General features: G+C 49.8%; 1 protein-coding gene across 1 annotated transcript in view; it reads right to left on the bottom strand.

The window, feature by feature from the left end:
• Positions 1-1,839: 1,839 nt before the first annotated feature.
• Positions 1,840-23,671, bottom strand: part of LOC133046642 (uncharacterized) — a 38,925-nt gene continuing 17,093 nt past the window's right edge. The window contains exons 11-17 of the mRNA XM_061129516.1: positions 22,952-23,051; positions 19,156-19,190; positions 14,590-14,680; positions 11,653-11,687; positions 11,114-11,207; positions 4,314-4,386; positions 1,840-2,525 (exon numbers count right to left, since the gene is read on the bottom strand). Coding sequence (XP_060985499.1) covers positions 2,071-2,525; positions 4,314-4,386; positions 11,114-11,207; positions 11,653-11,687; positions 14,590-14,680; positions 19,156-19,190; positions 22,952-23,051 — 883 coding nt within the window. The 3' untranslated portion in view covers positions 1,840-2,070. The remainder of the gene's footprint in view (positions 2,526-4,313; positions 4,387-11,113; positions 11,208-11,652; positions 11,688-14,589; positions 14,681-19,155; positions 19,191-22,951; positions 23,052-23,671) is intronic.

The raw sequence follows: 23,671 nt of genomic DNA, 5'->3' as shown, positions 1-23,671 counted from the left end.
GCTCTGTGCCCATGGGGCCCCTGTCCTCCTGCGCAGAGAGGCCTCCTGGGGTGGACGTCCAGCCAGGGCCCGCCAGGGGCCGGACACTCGCTGCAGATTGTGAAGAATCTCACGACAGTGGCAGCAGAGCACTGGACCAGACCCATGGGTCCTGGGTGTGAATGGCCCTCATCACCATCCCGATTTTAAGGCAGCACCCCCAGGATTCAGAGAGGTTGAGTTGCTGACCCAGGACACACAGCAGATTTGGGGCAGGGCTGGAGTCCACCACCAGCACGTGCTTGACGGTTACCTTGAAGACCTGTATTTTGACTTAGGTTTACCCTTGCAATCACAAACCTGGGCACAGAGTCTTATTAAGAAAGCCGTATAAATTTCTCATGGTTTAAGATGATTCCGTAATTTTTATTCTAATAAGATTTTCAGGACCTGGGACCCGTTATTTACTCTGCTTCTAAGAAAATCTAGCCCGGCTTCAGCTCAGCAAGGAGGCCGGGGGCTTCCCCTTGGGTCTGGGGACCCGCCGCCCACCCGTCCCTCCTCACCTCTGCTTGTGCCAGACCTGCGGTGCTGACCCTCCGACGTCTTTGCCCCAGGTTGGCGTTGCTGGGTCCATGCTTCCACAGTGACTGCTACTTCTGTCACCCGCTGTGATGCCACCCCTCCTGGTGCTACCCTTCTGCCCTTCTCCACAAGATCTCTAGGTGGGGGTGTCTCTTCACACGGCTCGGGATACGTGATGCCTCCTGTACCTGTACTTTCACATCCTTAGTCAGCTCAGGGACCCATCAGCCCTTGTAACACTTGCCTCCCTGTGTGCTTGTCTTCCTGGCCTCCAGCTGGACACAGGAGACCCCCTTCTGCCCTCCCTCTCTGCCGACCTCTCCTCCTCTGTCCATCTCATCCTCTGCTGGGTAATTTCTTCAGATTATCTTCCAGTTTAATAAGTCTTTCTTCAACTGTGTTTATTGTTTCACTTACTTTAACAAGTGTATATATTTCTGAAAATTCTACCTCTTTTACATGTCCTCCTGATCATGTAGAAAATCCACTTGTTGCTTATTTTTTGTGATTATTGTATATTTACATATTTCATGCACCCTACTGAATACTCTGTGTTTCTGATCACGAATCTCAAGTTCCTGGGGCCTGAATCCACCTTCGTTGTTTGTTGACTTCCACTCACAATGGTGTTTTCCTTGATCTTTGATTGTGAACTTGCTTTGATTGATCCTAAACTTTGAAATCGAGAGCTCTCAGAAGTCTAGAACCTCAGCTTTGGCCACCTTATTTAAGTCTGTTTCTGCCACAGTCCCTGACTTTGTCCTGGAATCTTGCAACAGGCCTGCTTTTGACTCGAGGCCTTGTTTCAAAGCAGCCCACCCTTCTTGTGCTCACTATGTATCTCCAAGCTCACTTTCTTCCTCTAGTTTCAGCCAGAGGGTCCCGGAGGGTCACACCTCAATTCAGGGGGCTCCCCCCAGAGACGGGCTGGGGAGCCTGTTCCAGAGGCCCAGACCGGGCCTGGTTCCCACCAGGCTGCAGAGCCCAGCGCCAGCATGGGGGAGGGCCGGGGTCGGTTGCCAGCCGTCCACGGAAGCCACTGCCCAAAAGCCATCTACCAGGACTGATTTCAAGTTCATTGCCGTTAGAATTAACTTTTATTATTTCCTATAAAACTTACTGAAGAGTTCCAAAGAATTTTCTTAAAAAGCTACTTAAATTCATACAGTTCAAAACATTAATAATCAACGAAAGTAAAAACACGGCACCCAGCCCGTCTTGAATCTGTCTTCTTTCTGGAATAACGTGTAGACATGTTTAGAAAACTAGGTGGGTCTTTAACATATGGCTTCTGGAGTGAGGGAGATGTGAGTTCATGAGACTCCTCCTGCGTGGCCAGAAGCAGCGGCCTTCAGCTCTGTTCCCTCTTGATGCAGGGGGGCGGGGCTCTGAAGATGGGCGGCGGGGCCCAGGTCTCCTCCTCGAGGTGGAAGCCAGGCTGGGCGGCATGGGCAATGCCAGCCAGAGGGAGGGGCACCCTGAGGGCCTGGGGGACATGCCCTGGCTCTACACGAGCTGAGGAGCCCTGTCCCCTGGCTCAGGGTCCTCCGGCATCGTGGTCATGGCGACGGGGGTGGGGCTGCTGGGCACAGGGTCCTTCGCGGAGGTGCAGCCCCCCACCTCTCTGATGACCGGGATGCTCTCCTCCCCACACTCTCCCTTGATGGCAGGCAGGCTCTTGGGTGCCTGGGCGGACGGCATCACCACCAGTGTGCGGGGCATCTGCTGGACGTCCAGTTCGCCGTCCAGCCCTCCGGGGATGTTGATGACAGTGGACTCCACGGTCCAGGGCTCCTGGTGGCTGGGGACGGTGTCCTGGTGCTTCTGGGGCCACGCGTCCTGGTTGTGGCCCTGCGGCGGGGATGGGAGCTGGAGGGTTTCCGGGACAGACTCCGTGGCTGGGATCCCGGTGGAAAAGGACCCCTGGACGCGGGACTCGGCTGGTTCAGGCCCCTGGGCTCCTGCAGAGAAAGGAGACGTCCCCATGAGCACCTTGAGGCAGGGGTGGGAGTGGAGCCCGGACGCAGCATAGGGCCCTGCACGGAGGCCCCCGGACAGCAGGGACGGGCGTGGGCAGCAGAGCCCAGGCCCAGCCCCGTGCGCCTCTTTGCTGCCCCTCTGCACCTCTGGAAGCTCTGTTTCATTCTTTCTTAGATGTGTTTTGCTCATGCTCAGTCATGTCTGACTCTTTGCGACCCCATGGACGGTAGCCCACCAGGCTCCTCTGTCCATGGGATTTTCCAGGCAAGGATACTGAAGTGGGTTGCCATTTCCTTCTCCAGGGCATCTTCCTGATCTAGGGATCGAACCTGGGTCTCCTGCATTAGCAGTTGGGTTCTTTACCAGCTGAGTCACCAGGGAAGCCCCTCAAATGTGTTTGGTAATTAACGAGTTTTCTGTTCTCTTCAGATACTTTGCCTTTTGTTTCTCTAAGCAACATAAACCCTTGTGGTTACTCGGTGATTTCTCCTGCTGAGTCCCGAGGCCCTTGGGGCTGTTTCTCCTGTGGTTTTGCTGACTCTCACTCAGGTGCTTTGTCTCCAGGGGGAGTCGGTCACTCAGACAGGGAGCGACTGGTTTTCTGTGTTCTGTGTCCTCAAGGCAGCAGCATTGCGGGATGAAGGGCGAGTCTCAGAGGGCCCCCGCCTGGCACTCGGGATGACCCTAACCCTCTGTCGGTTCTCAGCTGGGGGCTCAGGGTCACCCCCTTTCACAAAGGGTTGGCCAGGGGTCTGGCTGGGGTGGAGCGTTGGGGTCCTCTTGTTCACCCCTGCACTTGGGGGACCCAGTGTTATAGGACAACTTAACCCATAAAGTCAGGTCGGCCCTGGACGCAGCCCTCTGTGTCTCCCGCCTGTCTGTCTGTGAAGGTTAAACTCGGTGGGGCTGCTGCCCCGGGTGTCTCTCTGGGTCTCTCTGCCTCAGTCCCCTCCTGAGTCCCTTCCCTCCCAGCTGGAGGCACCACCCACCGGAGGCCCGCCCCGCATGTGATGCACCCGCACCCACCACGCGCCTTCGGTCCTCAGAGTCAGCCTGCTCATTCAGGCTCACAGAGCAACCTCCCTTCTCCTCTACCAGTTTCAATGACATCACGTTTGTACTTTGTGATCCTCCAAAACCGCCTTTCGTGGAACCACGTAAACATCTAACTACCCTCCCGGCCGCCCGCTCCCTCCCAGGGGTCGGAGGCGCTGAGCCCCACGTCAGGCATTTTGAAGAGTTAACAGCTCAGGTGTCCTGTACTCCTCAGGGATGCACGCTCATGAGATGTTAGCATCGTGAACGTTCAGTATTGCAAAGCTGAGTGGTGGATGTTGCTCAGACTCTGAAAGGACGAAGACTCACGAATGATGAGGTCTGGAGCCCCCAGCGGGCGGGACGTGGCGGGGCTGAGCCTGAGCGTCTGGGGGACCCCACCCTGTGGCCACACGGTCACTCTTGGGCTCCTCGGCTCTCATGGGGCCACAGGAGAGGACACCAGGGTGGCCCTCAGCCCGGGCAGACATCCACTGCTGCTGCTTAGACCCGTGTCCAGCTTTACCTCTGGAGCCCACCTCTGTTTGGCACACAGCGGGGGCAGGGGCTGTCTACGGACCCCCAGCAGGCTCCCCCTTCTCTGCATCACAGAGACAAGTCCCAACCCTGGCTTTCTCTGGTGACTTCTCTCCTTTTTCTTTTGAGAATATTGGACGTGCTAGAGAATCAAATTTAGGTAGACCCCGACGTGCCCGGACTGCAGAGGGTCTCACCTGAGGCGGAGCCTTGCTTTTCAGCCGCGTCTCCTGCTCTAAGTTGCTTTCTTTCTCTCTGATCCTTTGTATTCTACAGAAAGAGAAATCACAGGGAACCTGTGATGCAGGGTCTGTCACACTGCTGAGGACAGCAGAACAGGCGGCACTTTAGAGAGGACGCTTCAGAGACAGACAGGTCTGCCCCACCCCCCATGAGCTGCGGTGGTCACCAAGAACTCCAAAACCTTCCCCTCGACCTGGGGCTGGAGCCACGACAGCCTTGGGGAGAGTGCTGACCCTTCTCCGGCCTGTGCATCAGGACGGACACAGGGGTGCTTTGTCTGGCGCGTGTGAGGGTCTCGGGGAAGCCAGGGAGACCCCTGTGATTCCCAGCACGAGAAAGGCTGGCTGCCGCCTGTGCGGGCCTCTGCCTCCTAAGAAGCCTGAGCATCTCACCCACATCTGAACACAGGCGTGTGTCCCCTGCCCGGCCCAGCGGGATTGTCCTGTGTCCGCCGGCCGGCAGGTCGGAGGGGTGGCCGCAGTTCTTGCCAGACTCGCTAAAAGGTCAGGGATGTGCTCATTCCAACTTTCATTGGTGCATGTGCGGGACCCAGAGACTGGGCCTATGCAAAACTTCTCTCTGAGAGTCTGGACAGCCTTACAAGCAGATATGTCGCTGGGAGACTTCTCGGTGAAAACAGCACATCTGTAAATGCTCTCGTCCCTTTCCTGGTCCAGGACTTTAAAATTATCGTCAAGGTTACAACAAATAGCGACAGATACGTGAGTGCATGAAGAAACAACTTCAGGGGAGACAAAGAAGGAACCCTCGCTGGGCCAGAAGCACCGACACCCCACAGAGGAGAACGCAAAGGCCCAGAGGAGGTCAGAGGAGGCTGCTGTGGACGGCGGGAGAGGCCCTCACGGAATCCACCGCAAGCGAGGCGGGGGCGGCCGTGGGAGTGGGGGTCCCGATGGATAACCTGCTGGGGCCGCAGCAGGCGGAGCGGCCAGGCAGACAGCCGGTCGCTGCTGCAAAACCTCCTGAATCCACAGCAACAGCGGGGAGCCTGCCCCACACGAAAGTGGTAACCTCAGTGGACAGAAGGCCGTGTGAGCTCACACACCCAAGGGCGTGGCACCCAGGAAGTGGAGGTGGGCTGAGGTATCGCCAAACACCCAAGCGCCCCTGGGAGTCAGGAGCAAAGCGCTGCTGTGGAGTGAAGGGGAGAACCCGGTGCAGCATGTACAGGATGCACTGGAGGGTGTGGGGCAGATCCTGTGGGAGGATGTGGGGGCTGGCTGGGGGGTGCTGTGCATCAAAGCGCACGGGGGTCTGCTGAAAGGAGAGGGGAGCTGTCAGAACCTTCAGAAACTTGCCCTCCACCGCGGGGCTTCCCAGGTGGCACTAGTGGTAAGGAACCTCCCCGCCAGTACAGGAGATATAAGAAATACAGTCTCCATCCCTGGACTGGGAAGATCCCCTGGAGGAGGAAACGGCAACCCACTCCAGTATTCTCGCCTGAAAAACCCCACAGACAGAGGAGCCTGGTGGGCAACAGTCCACAGGGTCCGGCTGCAGCTTCAGGGAGGGCAGCCCCCACTCCCCACTCTGTGCAGCCCTGGCGGCTGGCACGTCGCAGGTGTGGGGTGTGTGTTCTGGCTGACCCAGCCCTGCCCTGAGGGATGGGCACAGCTGCTGTCCTGGTCCTGGCCCCCTTGGCAGCAACAGCCTCCCGCGTGCCGCCCGGCGGAAGACTTAAAGAGACAGGACCTCGCCCTCCTGCTTGCAGCCAGACAGTCAAGGATGCCTTCCCCAGCCACTGGCTGACCAAACAAGCAATGGAAGAAAATTTTCAGTGACAAGAAATACACTCTTTGCAAAATTCAGCCTTCAACAGGCAAAAATCTATAATCTCCAAGGAACAAATCTGACTTCCATCATTATCACATGATAATACTACAAAGAAACAGGAAGCCCCGACTTTCAAGTTAATAGTCAAGGATATTAAGTCAGCTGTCTCAGAAATACTCAATGAGTCAGGACATCAAGGACGAAGAATTAAAGGAGATCAGGATAATGGTGTAAGAACAGATCAGAATATCAACAAATAAGTAGAAATTATGAACAGAAACTAAACAAATTCTAGAGCTAAAAAGTATAAAAACTGAAATAAAAAAATTCACTAGAGGAGCGCAACAGATTTGACCAGTGAAAAAAGGATAAAAAAAAAAAAACTTGACTAAACTGAAATTATTAATATCCAATCTGAACTGTAAAGAAAAAACAATGAAAGGAAGTGAATGGAGCCTGGTGGGCCTGTGGGTCTCCATCAGAGGTATCAAGATATGCCTTGTAGGACTTCCAGAAGGAGGAGAGAGAAACAGAGCATAAAAACAGCTGAAGAAATAATGAAAACTTCCCCAAACGGATAAAAACATGAATCTCCACATCTAATCTACACTCTCCATGAAGAGTATGAAAAGGCAAAAAGATATGACACTGGAAGATGAACTCCCCAGGTCGGTAGGTGCCCAAACTGCCACTGGAGAAGAGGGGAGAAGTATCTCCACAAAGAATGAAGAGGCTGAGCCGAAGCAAAAACCCACAATGCCCGGCTGTGGGTGTGCGCGGCGGTGGAGGTGAAGCCCCATGTGGTAAGAGCAATACTGCACAGGAGCCTGGAGTGCTAGGTCCACGGATCCAGGCAAGTCGGAAGGGGTCAGACAGGAGATGGCAAGGGTGAACATCGACATTTTAGCAATCAGTGAACCAAAATGGACAGGAACAGGTGAATTTAACTCAGATGACTACTATATCTACAACTGTGGGCAAGAATCCCTTAGATGAAGTGGAGTAGCCATCACAGTCACATGGTCAACAAAAGAGTCTGAAATGCAGCACCTGGATGCAATCTCAAGAACAACAGAATGATCTCTATTTGTTTCCAAGGCAAACCATTCAATATCACAGTAATCCAAGTCTATGCCCGAACCACTAATACCAAAGAAGTAGAAATTGAATGGTTCTATGAAGACCTACAAGACCTTCTAGAAAGTGAAAGTGAAAGTCACTCAGTTGTGTCTGACTCTTTGTGACCCCATAGACTATACAGTCCACAGAATTCTCCAGGCCAGAATGCCGGAGTGGGTAGCCTGTCCCTTCTCCAGGGGAGATTCCCAACCCAGGAATCGAACTGGGGTCTCCTGCATTGTAGGTGGATTCTTTACCAACTGAGCTATCAGGGAAGCCCTTCTAGACCTTCTATAACTAACACCCAAAAAACATGTCCTAAGGGGACAGGGATACAAAAGTAGGAAGAGTAAGAGGAAAGTTTGGCCTTGGAGCACAGAATGAAGCAGGGCAGAGGCTAACAGAGTTCTGCCAAGAGAATGCACTGGTCATAGCAAACACCCTCTTCCAATGACACAGGGATGACTCTACACATGGACATTACCAGATGGTCAATATCAAAATCAGATTGATTATATTCTTGGCAGCTGAAGATGGAGAAGCTCTATATAGTCAGAAAAAACAATACTGGGAGCTGACTGTGGCTCAGATCATGAGCTCCTTATTGCCAGATTCAGACTTAAATTGAAGAAAAATAGGGGAAATCACTAGACCATTCAGTTATGACCTAAATCAAATCCCTTACGATTATACAGTGGAAGTGACAAATAAATTCAAAGGATTAGATCTGATAGAGAGAGTCCCTGAAGAACTATAGATGGAGAATCGTAAATTGTACAGGAAGTGGTGATCAAAACCATCCCCAAGAAAAAGAAATGCAAAAAAGGCAAAAGGGCTGTCTGAGGAGGCCTCACAAATAGCTGAGAAAAGAAGAGAAGCAAAAGGCAAAGAAGAAACATAAAAAATATACCCATCTGAATGCACAGTTCCAAAGAATAGCAAGGAGAGATAAGAAAGCCTTCTTAAGTGAACAATGCAAAGAAATAGAGGAAAACAATAGAATGGGAAACACTAGAGATCACTTCAAGAAAATTAGAGATACCAGGGGAACATTTCATGCAAAGATGGGCACAATAAAGGACAGAAACTGTATGGACCTAACAGAAGCAGAAAATATTAAGAAGAAGTGGCAAGAATACACAGAAGAACTATACAAAAAAGATCTTCGTGACCCAGATAACCATGATGGTGTGATCACTCACCTAGGGCCAGACATCTTGGAGTGTGATGTCAAGTGAGTCTTAGAAAGCATCACTACTAACAAAGCTAGTGGAGGTGATGGAATTCCAGCTGAGCTATTTCAGATCCTAAAAGATGATGCGGTGACAGTGCTGCACTCAATATGCCAGCAAATTTGGAAAACTCAGCAGTGGCCACAGCACTGGAAAAGATCAGTTCTCATTCCAATCCCAAAGAAAAGCGATGCCAAAGAATGTTTCAAGTACTGCACAATTGCACACTTTTCATATACTAGCAAAGTAATGCTCAAAATTCTCCAAGAGAGGCTTCAACAGTGCGTGAACCAAGAACTTCCAGATGTTCAAGCTGGATTTAGAAAAGGAAGAGGAACCAGAGATCAAATTGCCAACATCTGTTGGGTCATAGAAAAAGCAAGAGAATTCTGAAAAAAATCTACCTGTGCTTCATTGACTATGCTAAAGCCTTTGACTGTGTGGATCACAGCAAACAGTGGAAAATTCTTCAAGAGATAGGAATACCAGACCACCTTACCTGCTTCCTGAGAAACCTGTATACAAGTCAAGCAGCAACAGTTAGAACCAGACATGAAACAACAGACTGGTTCCAAATTGGGAAAGGAGTACATCAAGGCTATATATTGTCACCCTCTTATTTAACTTATATGCAGAGTACATCATGCTAAATGCTGGACTGGATGAAGCACAAAGTGGAGAAATATCAATAACTTCAGATATGCAGAGGACACCACCCTAATGGCAGAAAGTGAAGAGGAACTAAACAGCCTCTTGATGAAAGTGAAGGAGGAGAGTGAAAAAGCTGGCTTATAACACAGCATTCAAAAAACGAAGATCATGGCATCTGGTTCCATCACTTGATAGCAAATAAATGGGGAAACAATGGAAACAGTGACAGACTATTTTCTTGGGCTGCAAAATCACTGCAGATGGTGACTACAGCCATGAAATTAAAAGATGCTTACTCCTTGAAAGAAAAGCTATGATCAACCTAGACAGCATATTAAAAAGCAGAGACATTACTTTGCCAACAGAGGTCCCACATAGTCAAAGTTATGGTTTTTCCAGTAGTCATGTACGGATGTGAGAGTTGGACCATAAAGAAGGCTGAGCCCCAAAGAATTAATGCTTTTGAGCTGTGGTGTTGGAGAAGACTCTTGAGAGTGCCTTGGACTGCAAGGAGATCAAACCAGTCCTTCCTAAAGGAAATCAGTCCTGAATATTCACTGGAAGGACTGATGCTGAAGCTCCAATCTTTTGGCCACCTGATGTGAAGAGCTGACTCATTAGAAAAGACCCTGATGCTGGGAAAGGTTGAGGGCAGGAGGAGAAGGGGACAACAGAGGATGAGATGGATGGCATCACAGACTCAGTGGACATGGGTTTGGGTGGACTCCGGGAGTTGGTGATGGACAGGGAGGCCTGGCGTGCTGTGGTCCATGGGGTCGCAGAGAGTCGGACACGACTGGGCGACTGAGCACCAGCAACACAGTCGAGAAGCTTAACTGAACCCCGAGCAAGAGAAGCTAAAACCCTCAGCAAGACATGTTACAGCCGGTTTCTTAGAACTAAAGAGAGGCAGAGCTAATGATCCTCGGAGTCATAAACAGCGATTTCTCATCAGATTCCATGGAGGCCAGAAGGCACTGGGGTGACATAAGGTCATGAAGGGAAAAAAAAACTGCCAACCAAGAATTCTAAATCCCCCAAAGCTATCTTTTAAGAATGATGGAGACATTAAGACATTTTCAGGTAAACAAGGGCTGAGGGACTTTATTACAATACACCTGCCATACAAGAAATGCTAAAAAGACTTACACGGTTTACCAGTCTCTCCAAATTCTTCAGGTTAAAATGAAAAGGTACTAGACAGCAAAGCCATAAAAGCAATAAATAATACAGGTAAAGGTAACTACATATGTTAATTTATAAGCCAGTATTATTGTACTTTGATTCGTAACTCTTCCCCTTTTCTATATGATTTAAAGATAAATGCATAAAACAATAATTATAAATCTTTGTTCATGGGCACACAATATACAAATATGTAATCCGTGACATTAACAACATAGAGGAGAGATGGAAATGTATGAGAATAGAGTCTTGGAATACTATTGAATACTGAATTCAAATACTATTGAAACTGAATTAGTATTATTCAAACTTTATTGTTGTAAATTTAGACTGTTCATTGTAATCCTCAAGGTAACCGTTAAGAAGATGACTAAAGACCATGTAAGAAAAGGGTACCATACAAAAATTCAATACAAAAAAGTCAGTTGTATTTATTCCTTGACTCCTAATGGAGGAATGGAGGAACAATATATATATAATAGCTAAGTAGCAGAAGTAAATCCTTATCTACTGATTAATTACCTTAAACATGAATGAAGCAGGAAACAGTAGAAATCCCATGGGAAGTGGGGAGCCAGACCCCTGCCTCACACCACACACACCAACAACCACAGATAGGAAAGGACCCAGCTCTCAAGATCAAAATGTTAAACTGTCAGTAGGAAGTATCAAAGACTTTCCTTTAGGTCTTTGGGTGCAAGATTTGTGAACAGAGCCCCAAAGCACTATCTCTGAAACATTTGTAATTGTGATCCCCTGGCCCACAGGCTCACCTGGGGTGGCGGGGAGCTCTCAAGGGTAACGGTGCTGACCGAGCTCAGGCTGGAGCACCTGGAGAGTGGAGGCAGGAACTCCTTTCGCTTGACTCTGCTGGACCGCAAGAGACAGAGACATGGGGGATCTGGGGTGGGGCTGGGGTGCCTGAGGGCTGCAGGGGAGAGTGTGTGTGTGCCCGTGTGTATGTGTGCACACGCTCATGCATGTGTGTGTGCCCGTGCGCGTATGTGTGTGCACTCATGAGTGTGTGCTTGTGTGTGAACCGTCGGAAGGGCCGCGTGCCTACACCTGCACAAATGGAAATCAAATGAGCGTGATGCCTGGTGTCCTTCAGCTCAGGCGCCAGTCGTGAGCAGGGTGGCCGCAAGGGGTCGTGACTTCCAGGTTGGGGCAGAGCTGAAAGCCAGTCAGTGACTGAACTCCGCACAGGGGTTTCCTGCCCCAAATGCTCTGTCACAGGTGGATCGCTCTCCTAGGAAACCTGAGCCAAGGCGCGCCCCCAGCCCCCCGTCAGGTAGAAAGGCTCGCAACTCACCGTATGGCGGACGCGCTCCGGCCAGAACACAGTTCCTGCGGGCAGGAGGGGAGGAGCAGCTGGTTAGGAGGAGCCAAGAGCCAACACCCCTGCCCTCCCCCGCACCCCGGCTGTGGTGTCAGGGCACCTGGGGGCCCCTGGGTCCAGGGAGGACGCTGGAGGATGGCGCCAGGCCCCACCCTCGAGCTCTGGCTGAGCTGCATCCCCTCCCTTCCATGGTTGAAGTCCTGTCCCTCATGACTTGTCACCGTCCTTGGAAACAGGGCCTGCACAGAGGCTAATAGTGAAGCCAGGTCACTCGTGTAGGTCCCGGAGCACGAGGCCTGATATCCTCGTGGGAGGACGAACTCGGGACGAAAACCGTGTGCCCAGGTGGTGCTGACGGCTCAGAGACACCAGCCCTGGCGGCGCCCTGACCGCAGACTTCTAGCTCCAGGATGGGAGCAGGAAGTGAGCTGTCTGGGCAGCTCGGCCCTGCAGCCCCAGCAGAGAAACACACCGTCACACGTGTGCATGTGCTAGCTTCTCCTTGGTCAGGGCGGGAGCAGGACAGCCCAGTCACGTGAAGGCGCCCACTTGACTCCCGGGGTGCAGGCTTGGCCTCTGCGGCCCCATCCTCCCTGCCTCTGGCCCATGCTTGGCGTCTGTAGGTTAGAGCCACACGGGCAGGTATGTGGTGACGCCTCGCTGTGGCTCTCATCTGTGCGTCCTCGGTGCCTGATTCTGGGCATCTTTTCAGGTTCTCATTTGCCACCAATAGTATCCCTTTGGGTGAAGAGTTTGTTCAAATCTACAGTTTGAACTGTGGTGCTGGAGAAGACTCTTAAGAGTCCCTTGGACTGCAAGGAGATCCAACCAGTCCATCCTGAAGGAAATCAGTCCTGACTATGCATTGGAAGGACTGATGCTAAAGCTGAAGCTCCAATACTTTGGCCACCTGATGTGAAGAACTGACTCATTGGAAAAGACCCTGATGCTGGCATCTGATGGCCCTCTTCAACCTCTTTCTGGACAGATGAAGATGATGACAGCTGCCAGTCTGGTCTTCTCAGCAATCATTTACCCTTTCTGTTAGTGGCACCTGATTTCCTTTTGGGACCCTACCCTTCCTCCTACACTTTGCCTGCTCATATTCTCTGTGGTTCAAGTAGAGCTGATCTCATTTCCCTTGCTCCAGAGCAGGTCTTACACAAATAGAATCTCAGTGATTGGTTTAAGGATGGGCATGTGACCCAAGCTGAGCCAGTGAGAGGCACCCCTGGGACCCAGGTGGCATTAGTGGTGAAGAATCCCCCTGCCAAGAAAGATTGAAGGCGGGAGGAGAAGGGGATGACAGAGGATGAGATGGTTGGATGGCATCACTGACTCGATGGACATGAGTCTGAGTAAACTCCAGGAGATGGTGATGGACAGGGAGGCCTGGTGTGCTGCAGTCCATGGGGTTGCAAAGAGTCGGATATGACTGAGCGACTGAACTGAACTGGACTGAGGTTATTTCAGATTTTTGTTATTATAAACAAAGTTACAGGGAACATCTCTGTCACAGATCTTTGTTTTTCTAAGGCTGGGGCTGTAAGTTAACGGTGGTAGACAGCCGGTCCCAGTGGGTCATCTCCTTTAATCATCACCCACTCACTCAGAGGTTTGCGCGGAGCCCCCTGCCCAGGGTCCCTGCCCAGGTAACTGCAGAACAGGGTCAGACCCGGGAAGCCTTGGAGTCTATTTTCATTCTTGGGAGTGCAATTCCTGGGTCCAAAAGTTTGTCAGTGGGTTTACTCAAAGGAAGACCCTTTAAAAGTGTACCAGTGACCTAACAAGCCTCATGGTGACTGAACTTGCAATTTCAGAGTGCATCTCAAGGTCGTCTCTCACACACAAAGGAGACGAGAGGTGACAACTTGCAGTCACCTCACGATGGACACATGGTTCATTTTTCTCCTTAATAGGCAGCCCTTTGTGTACCATATCAAAGGGAACCTTACACAGGAAATCTTAACACAAGATCACATGCGATTTCTTCCAGAAGCAGTAAACGGGGAGAAATGCGTTTGTCTGAGTGCCCGTCTGTACCTGAGAATGGACACAGAACGCTCCTTCGCCCACACAGACACGCGTCTCAAAAGTGACCCCAGACCTACAGTCAAGAGGTCAAACCCTCACCTTCACCCGGGTTGGGACTTGAGTACAACCTTAGGTAACAGTCTTGAGTGTGGACCCTGTGTCTTAAGGGGAAGCTTTGAGCTTTTCACCACGAGGTAAGATGTTAGCTTTCAAGGTGCCCCCTGTGGGAATGGGGATCTTGTCTTCGCGTTCCCAAGATGGGGAGATTTTAAAATCACGAATGGGAGTTTGTTACCATCCAGTCCACGCTCTGCAATGACCACTGCATCCATACGATGGTTGTTCAACCCTAACCCCACCCAGGCCTCAGATGCAGTGCCCCCTGGGCAGCTGCAGCATCTCTGGACGGCCGCACCCAGGCCTGCGAGGACCAGCGGGGACTGGCTGGCCTCTGCCGCTAAAGGCCAACCTGGTGAGGGCCCAGGACCAGCACATCCTCGGGGGCGGACCGTGTCCCTGCTACTGCCTGGGGAGGCCTTGGAGAGCCTCGCGCTGGGTGCCCAGAGGCTGCTGAGCCCACGAGGGGGTGAACTCCCAGCAAACAGGCTGGGGCCACGAGGACACAGCGCACTTGGCTTGACAGGTCTCTGCAGCAGACGGTTTGCACCTGTTCCTCACACACACGTGCCTCACAGCTACAAACATCATGTCACGTGCCCACCATTGTTCCCATTCAAGTAGCACGGCCCCAAAATGCTGTAAACATTTAAGGTGAGCGCGTCAGACCGGCACCTTCTGTGCGGTGCAGCCCTCTGCAGGCTCCTGGGGGCGGCCACGCCCCTGCCTCTGGCCCCCACCCCTCCACACCAGGCTCACCTGCTGCGACAAGCCACTGTTGGCATGGATGGTGAGGCTGGAGACCTGTGAGTGGTCCGGGGTTGGTGGCAAGAGTTGCATGGACTTCACGCTGGTGGGGACGCACGGGAGAGAGAAAGCACATGTGTCAGCAAATGGAGATTCTTGGGGGCCCAGAAAGCTTCACTATCGTGGTTTTCCATCTTCCTGAGGACCTCAGAGCTTGGGATGGGTTGTGGGTTCCCCCTGACCCAGGAAAGTCAGAAAAGGAGCAACCCTGCTGAGCCCCGGAGCTTCCGACATGGAGAGAGAACAGGGTCTTCCTGTTTTAAGCCCCTGTTATGTGGGAATTTGTTGCACTGAACCTAAAATTCACACAGGAGTGTCATGTTGAATTATCCACATGTGATTGTCTGAGCCTTGGGGAACGGAGGACCCAGGAAGGTTAGTTGAGAGAGATCCGAACACGAGGAGGACTTGGACTGCTGCGGCTGAGGGTAGGAGCAAAGCAGGAGGGACGTGAACCCGTCTCCCTGGCGTGCTCAGAGCAGAAACCAGGCTCGTCATGGCCGGGTTTCCACCCCAAGGGAACCATGAGAAGACACGTGCTGGTGTGTCTTCGCGTGTGAGACCATAACCCTTGTTCACATTCTCATCCTACCCACTTAACATTTCAGAACAGAGAAGCAGCCCAGAAGAAACTCTCTTAGAAATGGCACAACCGCCACCACCAGGGACCCTCTGTAAAGTCCTCTGTAGAGGTTTTGCTCTGAAACTTGCCCGCAGAGCTCCGGCACACCGCACGGCTGTGTGCTGGGCGTGTTCCCTCCTTTGGCAGGTGTCACGAGGCTTAGAAACTTCCTCTGGTCTCTGTGAACTCGATCCCACTGGCTCTAACTGGCTGTAACTGGCTCTAAGAGGATCAGCCTCGGGAGTGGGGCTGGGAATGGCTGTCAGCACTGCCAATTTGCTCAACTGGACCCAGAAACTACGTTACCCGGAAAACATTCCCTGCGACAAAAAGACTACCAGTAATTTACTTCCCATCTCATCTAGAGGATTTGTAGCTTACTTGTATCACCTTTTACCCATCATTAACCCTTTATTAAATAGGGCCGGCTCCTCTTACAGGAGGAGGAACACAGGCTGGATTGGAAATGAAAACGAATGTTCCCGTAAGGATGCACGTGACGCCTGCCCAAGGGGGTGAGTGTGCCCATAAAAGTCTTGTTATTTTCTTTTAACAAAAAGAACCTCACAATACGTGAGGTAAAACAAGAGGCTCCTAAGGAATCATATATGGTCATTCTTTTATAAAATAAAACGTTATATATAAATATATGTGTGTATATATATATATATATATATATATATGTATAAATGCACAGAAAAGGTACTGGAAAGAAAGATGTAAAAGATACAAATCAATGTCCCAGCAATAGTTATTAGTGGGCAGGGAACTCTGTGTGTTTTTGCTTTTATACTGGGAATTTGTATTTCCAAATTTTCTATAATACACACACGTTGATGTGAAAAAAAAAAATTTTAAGGGGAAAGTCTACCATCCTGGTTCCAGTTAAGTTTCTGTCTTTCTTACCAGAAAAGGAAAAAATAGAAAATGTTGTTAGATTTTACTTAAAGGATCATGGTTAAATGATATTTTGAAGTGAAATTCAAAGTGATGTGGATTTACATGCTAGTATTGCCAATCAGATTTCTAAGGAAGAAAAACAGGAAGAAAAATTATTGGGTTTTGAAAGAGAACAGCCCTTGCACGGTGAACTGCATTTCCTGGCCAGCTGTTAAACTAAGCAAGAACCTCAGGAACGCTCAGCCTTTGGGACGCTGCCGAGTGCCGTCTTTCTCTAAGCTCCCCGCTCCTGCGGGTCTGTGGGCCCTCTCTGCCCCTCTGCATGCAGGACAGGGACGCAGTGACCCCAGGGCCACAGCCCTCCAGTGCCCCCCGGCTCCAGGGGAGACGACTCTGTGCCCCAACCTGGGGCAGCGACGCTGGGAGGAGTCTAGTCCCCCATGAGTGAAGGTGTATTCAGCGCAACACCAACCCCAAATGCAGGTGACTTGGAACTGGACAAAATCACTTGAAAGTTTACATGGAAAAGCAAATGTGCAAGAATTGTCAAAAATTTTGAAAAATGAAAAAGGCTTGAGAGGAATTTGTCTACTAGGGAGTAAGGAAAGGCTGCAGTAGAAAGAGCTGATGGAGGCAGAAGCAGGTGGGTCCAGACAGAGAGGGAACAGCGGGCCATCTATGTCACGAGGACGACTGACCTTGTTCCCTCTCTCACTGTATCCAAAAACCAAGATGGCGTGAGGATCAAAGTGCAAAGAAAGCAAATAAAACTACGAGAATATTACACAAAGACTATTGGAGGAATGTTTGGAGAAGTCAGGAGCAAAGAAGGTTTTTAAAAAACAAAATAAGAATTTGACACATTATGCTTCAGAAAAATTTGTGACCTCTACATTGCAAAAGACGCAATAAAGAAACCTTTTTAAATGACAGATTGGATGAAATATATTTGAACAGAACAAAGAATTAATCAGTATTTTCAATAGGCAAAGAGCTCTTAAAATGGATAATATACAAATACCCCAGTATAAAAATGGGGAAAATATTTGAAAACCTAATGCAATGCACACAAGAGAGATTGTCGAACAGTCAAAACAGATGAAATGATGTACATTCCCACTGGTATCAGGAGGAATGCACATAGAAACAATGACTTGTTTTACTTGGATAAAACCAAAGATACTGTTCTCGTGCTGCAGCGTTTGGGGGAGCTGGTGGAAGTGTGAGTCACTCTAGCTTTGGGGAAAGTAATCGTGAAGACTTATGACGATTTAGCACAGGCAGCCCTTTGACGTTTGGACGTCCGACCGAAGTAAAGCCAGCTGCGCCTGACAACAGGGCTGCCTCGGCGGCTCAGCGGCAAAGGATCCGCCTGCAACGCGAGGGATGTGGGTTCGATCCCTGGACCAGGAAGATCCCCTGGAGGAGGCCGTGGCGACCCACTCCCGGATTCTCGCTTGGAGAATCCCATGGACAGAGAAGCCTGGCAGGCTACAGACCACAGGGTAGCAAAGAGTCAGACATGATGGAAGCGACTTAGCACTCGCACGCACCTGACAATACTGGCACGGAGACACTCCTGGTAAACTGTCTGAACAAGACACACCGGCCAGAACCTCAGAGTCTGTCGGGGGATGGCTGACGAACTCATGGTCTGCCCGTGGAGGACGACGACACTGCCAATGAGAAGCCATCACGTCTGCGTGGAGGGTCACAAGAGCCGTCCAGGATGTACAATTGGGGGTGTAAACTACGGCACGGCAGACGGACAAGTGTGTGTCATCTGATCTTAATCCTGTAAGTCTCACATGTGGGAAGAAAGAGAGCTGACAGCTGCTTGGGTGTCACCCTTGAGCTTCTGTTGGGGGTGCCACTGTCTTTACACTGGTTCACGAGCCTACGTTACGATATAATAATGAAGCAGCAGTGAGGAACTAATCTCATCTGATTCTCACACTTTAAATGGGTAACTGGTCCGGCTTCCTGACATGGAGTTGGTGGGTCTGGCAATACCACAGATGACCAAGCTAAAGGGGGTTGTTTTCAACACTTGAAATCTAAGGCATCTGCTCTGCTGGGTTTCAGAATGGCTTGGGACTGGTGACCTTTGCTTCCTACCGATTTCTTCCTTCTCGAATGGGTGTGTCTAGCCTATGACGGGCCCCTCAGTGTATTTTGGAAGCAAATGGCTTGTTTGGTTTCACGGGTTCACAGATGGAGAGGACTTTGGTCCAGGATGAATCCTGCCTGGAGTCTCAGCCATCACTGATCTGCACGACTGAGATGATGGGCTTTGGGACTTTGAGCTGATGGTTGAATTCAGGGAAGTTGTGATGCAGTGAATTATTCTGTGTGACAGAAGACAGTGGGTTTTGGGGGTCCAGAGGGCAGACTGGTGTGGACCAAATCGTGTCCCTTCAAAAAAGAAGAGCGGTTGACTCAAACAACAGAGGTTTGAACTGTGCTGATTAACATATTTGTGTGTGTTTTTCAGTATACCGTTGGCCCTCTGGATTCATGGGTCTCATATCCAGGGATCATCGAATCTTTGACTGAAAGGTCTATGTTTGGTTGAGCCCTTGGATCCAGAATGCATGGATATGGATGGCCAACTATGGGACTTTAGCATCCGTGGATTCTGTTAAATGCAAGGGCTCCTGGAGCCAATCTCCCACGAGAACCAAGGGTGACTGCACGGAAGCCCTAAGTGTAAGTGTTAACTGATCACCTGACTCAGAATGAGCCGGCCTGACTTTCAGGAGCTTCACAGAAACCAAATGTTATTAGGGACCGTACAGAAGACATTCAGACTCAACACTGCCCATGTTCTCCAGCTGGCATAGAAAATAGATGAGCGTTGTCTTACTTTCATGTATTTGTTCAGATGTTAGTTGTAAAGAAGTCTGAGAAGAATTATTGTACTTTTTGCAAGATAAGTAAAACTGAGATATGAATAATTGTTAGTAACGTTAAGTGAACTATTTTATTTAACTTACCTCTGTACAGATGAACTCAGGTTGGCAACTGATTTCTGTGAGAATAAATAAAAATCAGTAACATTGCACAAGAAGACATTGTCGATATTGAGGCTATTTTTTCAGAAACTTCAAGTCTGTTGTTAGTGGACTTCATGTGATGCTGTTGCAGGGATGTCTGAGGGCAGGGGAAGGCTCTCACCGAGGAGACAGCTTCCTTCCTCCCCAACCATGCTGTGTGCCCAGGGGTGGCTTCATTTCTCCTTAGTGAGCACGAATATAGTCAAGTTTTAAGAAAACTGCCAAACAGCTTTCCCAGGTGGTGTCACTTTAAGTCCTTGTTTTAATGTATTAGACACCCAATTCTTCTACAGATTCACCATCACGTGGTATTGCTAGCCTTTTCAGTTTTAGCCATTCTGATTCATGTGTGCATGAGTTTGTGTGTGCTCAGTGGGGTCTGCCTCTGTCACCCCATGGACTGTAGCCCACCAGGCTCCTCTGTTCGTGGGATTCTCCAGGCAAGAGTACTGGAGTGGGTTGCCATGCCCTCCTCCAGGGGATATTCTTGACACAGGGATTGAACCTGCATCTCCTGCGTTGCAGACAGATTCTTTACCACTGAGCCACCAGGGAAGCCCTGACTCCTGTGTGGTGGTGTCTTCCTGTGGTTTTGATTTGCATTCCCCTCCTGTCTAATGGTGTTGACCATCTTTTCATGTGCTTATTTTTGCCACCTTTTTTTTTCTTTTCTTTTTGGTGCAGAGTTTGTTCAAATCTTTTCCCATTTTAAAACCTGGATTTTTTTTCTTATAATTGAGTTTTGAAAATTCCTTATATATTCTGGAAACAAGTAGATGGTTTGGAAATACTCCAGCCAAAAGTATTTTTATTTTTGAAACGGTGACTTCCAAAGAGCAAATATTTTTCATTTTATGAAGTCCATTTTTTTTCATATTTTTATTGAATAGTGCTTTTGGTATCACATTAAAGAAAACTTTCCTAACTCAAGATCACAAGATTTTATTCTGTTTTCTTCCCAAAGTATTGTAGTTACCCTTGAAATTTAGCTCTAAGATTGATTTTGAGTTATTTTTGTATCTGCTATGAAATAGTACATTAGGTTCATTTTTTTCCTTGTGGTAACTGACTGTTCCAGTACCATTATTGAAAATGCATTTCTCCCCATTGAATTGCCTTGGCATCTTGGTTTAAAATCCATTTATTTGGATTGTGTTTAATTTCTCTCAACAATAGTTTGTAGCTTTACATATACGGATTTTGTATTTGTTGTTTTATTATTTTTTGATGCTGCTGTGAATGGAATAGTTTTCTCAGTACTATTTTCAGATTTTTCACTGCTAGTATGCAGGAATATAATTCAGTTTTTAATATTGATTTTGCATCCTACCACCATGCTAAATTATCTTATTATTTCTATTAACTTTTCTGCAGGTTTGTTAGAATCACGTTACCTGCAAATAAATATAGTTTCACTTTCAGATATATATGCCTTTAACTTCTATTTCTTGCTTTACTGTACTGGCTGGAACTTTTTAGTAAAATGTCAGAAGTTTGGAATGCACATTTTTGTCTTGGTCCGAGTCTTAAGGGAAAAGCATTCAGTATGAATTAAGTATGAGTTAGTGGTAAGTTTCATCAGAGTTCCTTATCAGATTTAGGGGGTTCCGACCCTAGGTTGTGAAATTGTTTTATCATATCTAGATGTGTTGTTAACAAATGCTTTTTCTGATTGGGTGCGCTCATATTTATTGTACTTTATTGTATTAATATGTTTATTACATGAATACATTTTCAGATGTTAAGCCGACCTTGCATTTCTGGAATCCTCCTTCCTTAGTCACAGTGTATGACCCTGTTCTGTGTGGGTGCCCGTGTCTGCTTAATGATATTTGCCTCTGTATTCATGGGTGACATCAGCTTATAAGATTCTTTTTTGGCAAAAGGATCTGGCTTTAGTATTAGGTACTCATATATATACAGAGGATGAGATGGTTGGATGGCGTCACCAACTCGATGGACATGAGTATGAGTAAGCTCCAGGAGTTGGTGATAGACAGGGAAGCCTGGCATGCTGCAGTCCATGGGGTCGCAGAGTTGGACATGACTGAGTGACTGAACTGAACTGATTATGTACTCACCTCGTAGGATGAACTGGGTGGTATTTCTTTCTCTTCCATTTTCTGAAAGTTTGTGCATGATTGATTTGGTTTTTTTTCCCCTTAAAACATCAGGTATAATTCACCAATGAAGCCATTAGGGTCTAGGATTTTCTTTGTGGAGAATTTAAAATTACTAGTTCAGTTTTCACTTGTTATATGTCCATTTGAATTTTCTATTTCTTCTTGAATCGTTTAGTAATTTGTATCAATTAAGTAGAATGGTAAATCCCTTTCTTAAGTAATAAAGCATGTTTCAACCTTGGAATACTTACAATTAAGTATAGAAAAGTTTAAGAGACCCAAACCCATGACGTTACTATTTTTGCACTTGCAAGTCATCGGCACATTGGTAATTTGGATTTCACTTTCCTGAATGCCAAAGATGATGTGTCCTCCTGTGCAGGAGAGACAAAGCTTTCAGCTCTTAGAATCTTAGAGACGGCCTTGTTCTCTCCTGTTTGCCACCAAATAAATGTATCAAAGCTGCATCCAGGAGACCCTTTGCTGAGATTTAACACAATGGTCAATGACAAGTGTCCGTCAGGGTGGTGGCTGCATGGTCAGGGCTGGCAGCGGGTGTCCAATGGGACTGTCCCAGGCACACTGGAACCTGGGGTCACCCTGGCTTCGATGACAGCAAAGCATAACCTCTGATTGCCTGCTCCCACCTTGGAGTGGATGTCACATTTAGTGGTTGAGTCTGGCACAGGGACAGGATTATAGGTTCCCATGAATGTGCTTCCAGACCTCGAGTGGAAGCTGCTGGCACAAGTGTAAACAAGGGAAACATTGCTGCAGCCGAAGGCGGGTACTGACCCCCTTCCTAGTTCTACATCATTACAAAGAGCCCCCTTGCTGAGGCCCTCCAGGGCTCGTGAGATGAACTTCCACTGCAGAGAAAGTGAAGTCACCAGTCGCCTGCAGGAATCAGCACAGTCACAAACCTGCTCACGTTCACCCACCAGAGACCCCGGAGCCCCTGACCTCAGGGGGCTGAAGAGAGGCAGCCCCGCTGGCTCCATCCTGGGAGTGACGGAGATGATGGAGCATGCTCACACGTCACACCCTCACACCACACATACACACACACACAACACACATTCACACACAGAACACAGAGAAAGAATACACACACAAACACACACACACAATACACACAGAATACACACACATCACACACACCACTCACATCACACTCACACACCACACTAACACATCACACTCACACACAAAACACACACATCACATCACACACACCACTCACACATCACACTCACACACAAACAGAACATACACAGAGAGAACACACACATCACATACAGAATACATACATCGCACTCACACACACACTCCACAGAAAACACACACGTCACACACACACACACACACACACCACTCACACTCACACATCACACTCAGTATACCCCCGCGGTTCAGCAGCATCTGTCCCTCACTTTCTCTTCTGTCCCCACCTCCGTGCTCCCCCCGTGAGCGGCACTCCCCAGGTACCACATAAAGGCTTCAGCTCACACAGCGGTTCCAAACCCGGCTCTGCCCTGGTTCTTGGAGGGCCTGGGGCCCAGCCCTGGGCTCTGGCCCTGTGGGGCGGCTCATGCCGGAGGCTGGGGGCTCACCTTCAGCGACGTCGGGGTGTCCTCTGGCTGTATGGTGGCGGTGGCGGTGGCACACAGACTCGAGTGCCGGGAAGGGGGCGGGAGCTCCTCCGGTGTCTCTCTGTGAGGAGGGTGGGCGGGGGTGTAGTTAGCGGGGCGGGAGCTCCTCGGGCATCTCTCTGTGAGGAGGGTGGGGGGGTGTAGTTAGCGGGGCGGGAGCTCCTCGGGCGTCTCTCTGTGAGGAGGGTGAGGGGGGGGAGCTCCTCGGGCGTCTCTCTGTGAGGACGGTGAGGGGGGGGAGCTCCTCGGGCGTCTCTCTGTGAGGACGGTGGGGGGGGTGTAGTTAGCGGAGCGGGAGCTCCTCGGGCGTCTCTCTGTGAGGAGGGTGGGGGGGGGGGAGCTCCTCGGGCGTCTCTCTGTGAGGACGGTGAGGGGGGGGGAGCTCCTCGGGCGTCTCTCTGTGAGGACGGTGGGGGGGTGTAGTTAGCGGGGCGGGAGCTCCTCGGGCGTCTCTCTGTGAGGAGGGTGGGGGGGGGGAGCTCCTCGGGCGTCTCTCTGTGAGGACGGTGAGGGGGGGGAGCTCCTCGGGCGTCTCTCTGTGAGGACGGTGGGGGGGTGTAGTTAGCGGGGCGGGAGCTCCTCGGGCGTCTCTCTGTGAGGAGGGTGGGGGGGGGGAGCTCCTCGGGCGTCTCTCTGTGAGGACGGTGAGGGGGGGGAGCTCCTCGGGCGTCTCTCTGTGAG

This window comes from Dama dama, chromosome 25, assembly GCF_033118175.1.
Source record: "Dama dama isolate Ldn47 chromosome 25, ASM3311817v1, whole genome shotgun sequence".
Taxonomy (NCBI): Eukaryota; Metazoa; Chordata; class Mammalia; order Artiodactyla; family Cervidae; genus Dama; species Dama dama.
This window is presented reverse-complemented; position numbering and strand designations above follow the sequence as displayed.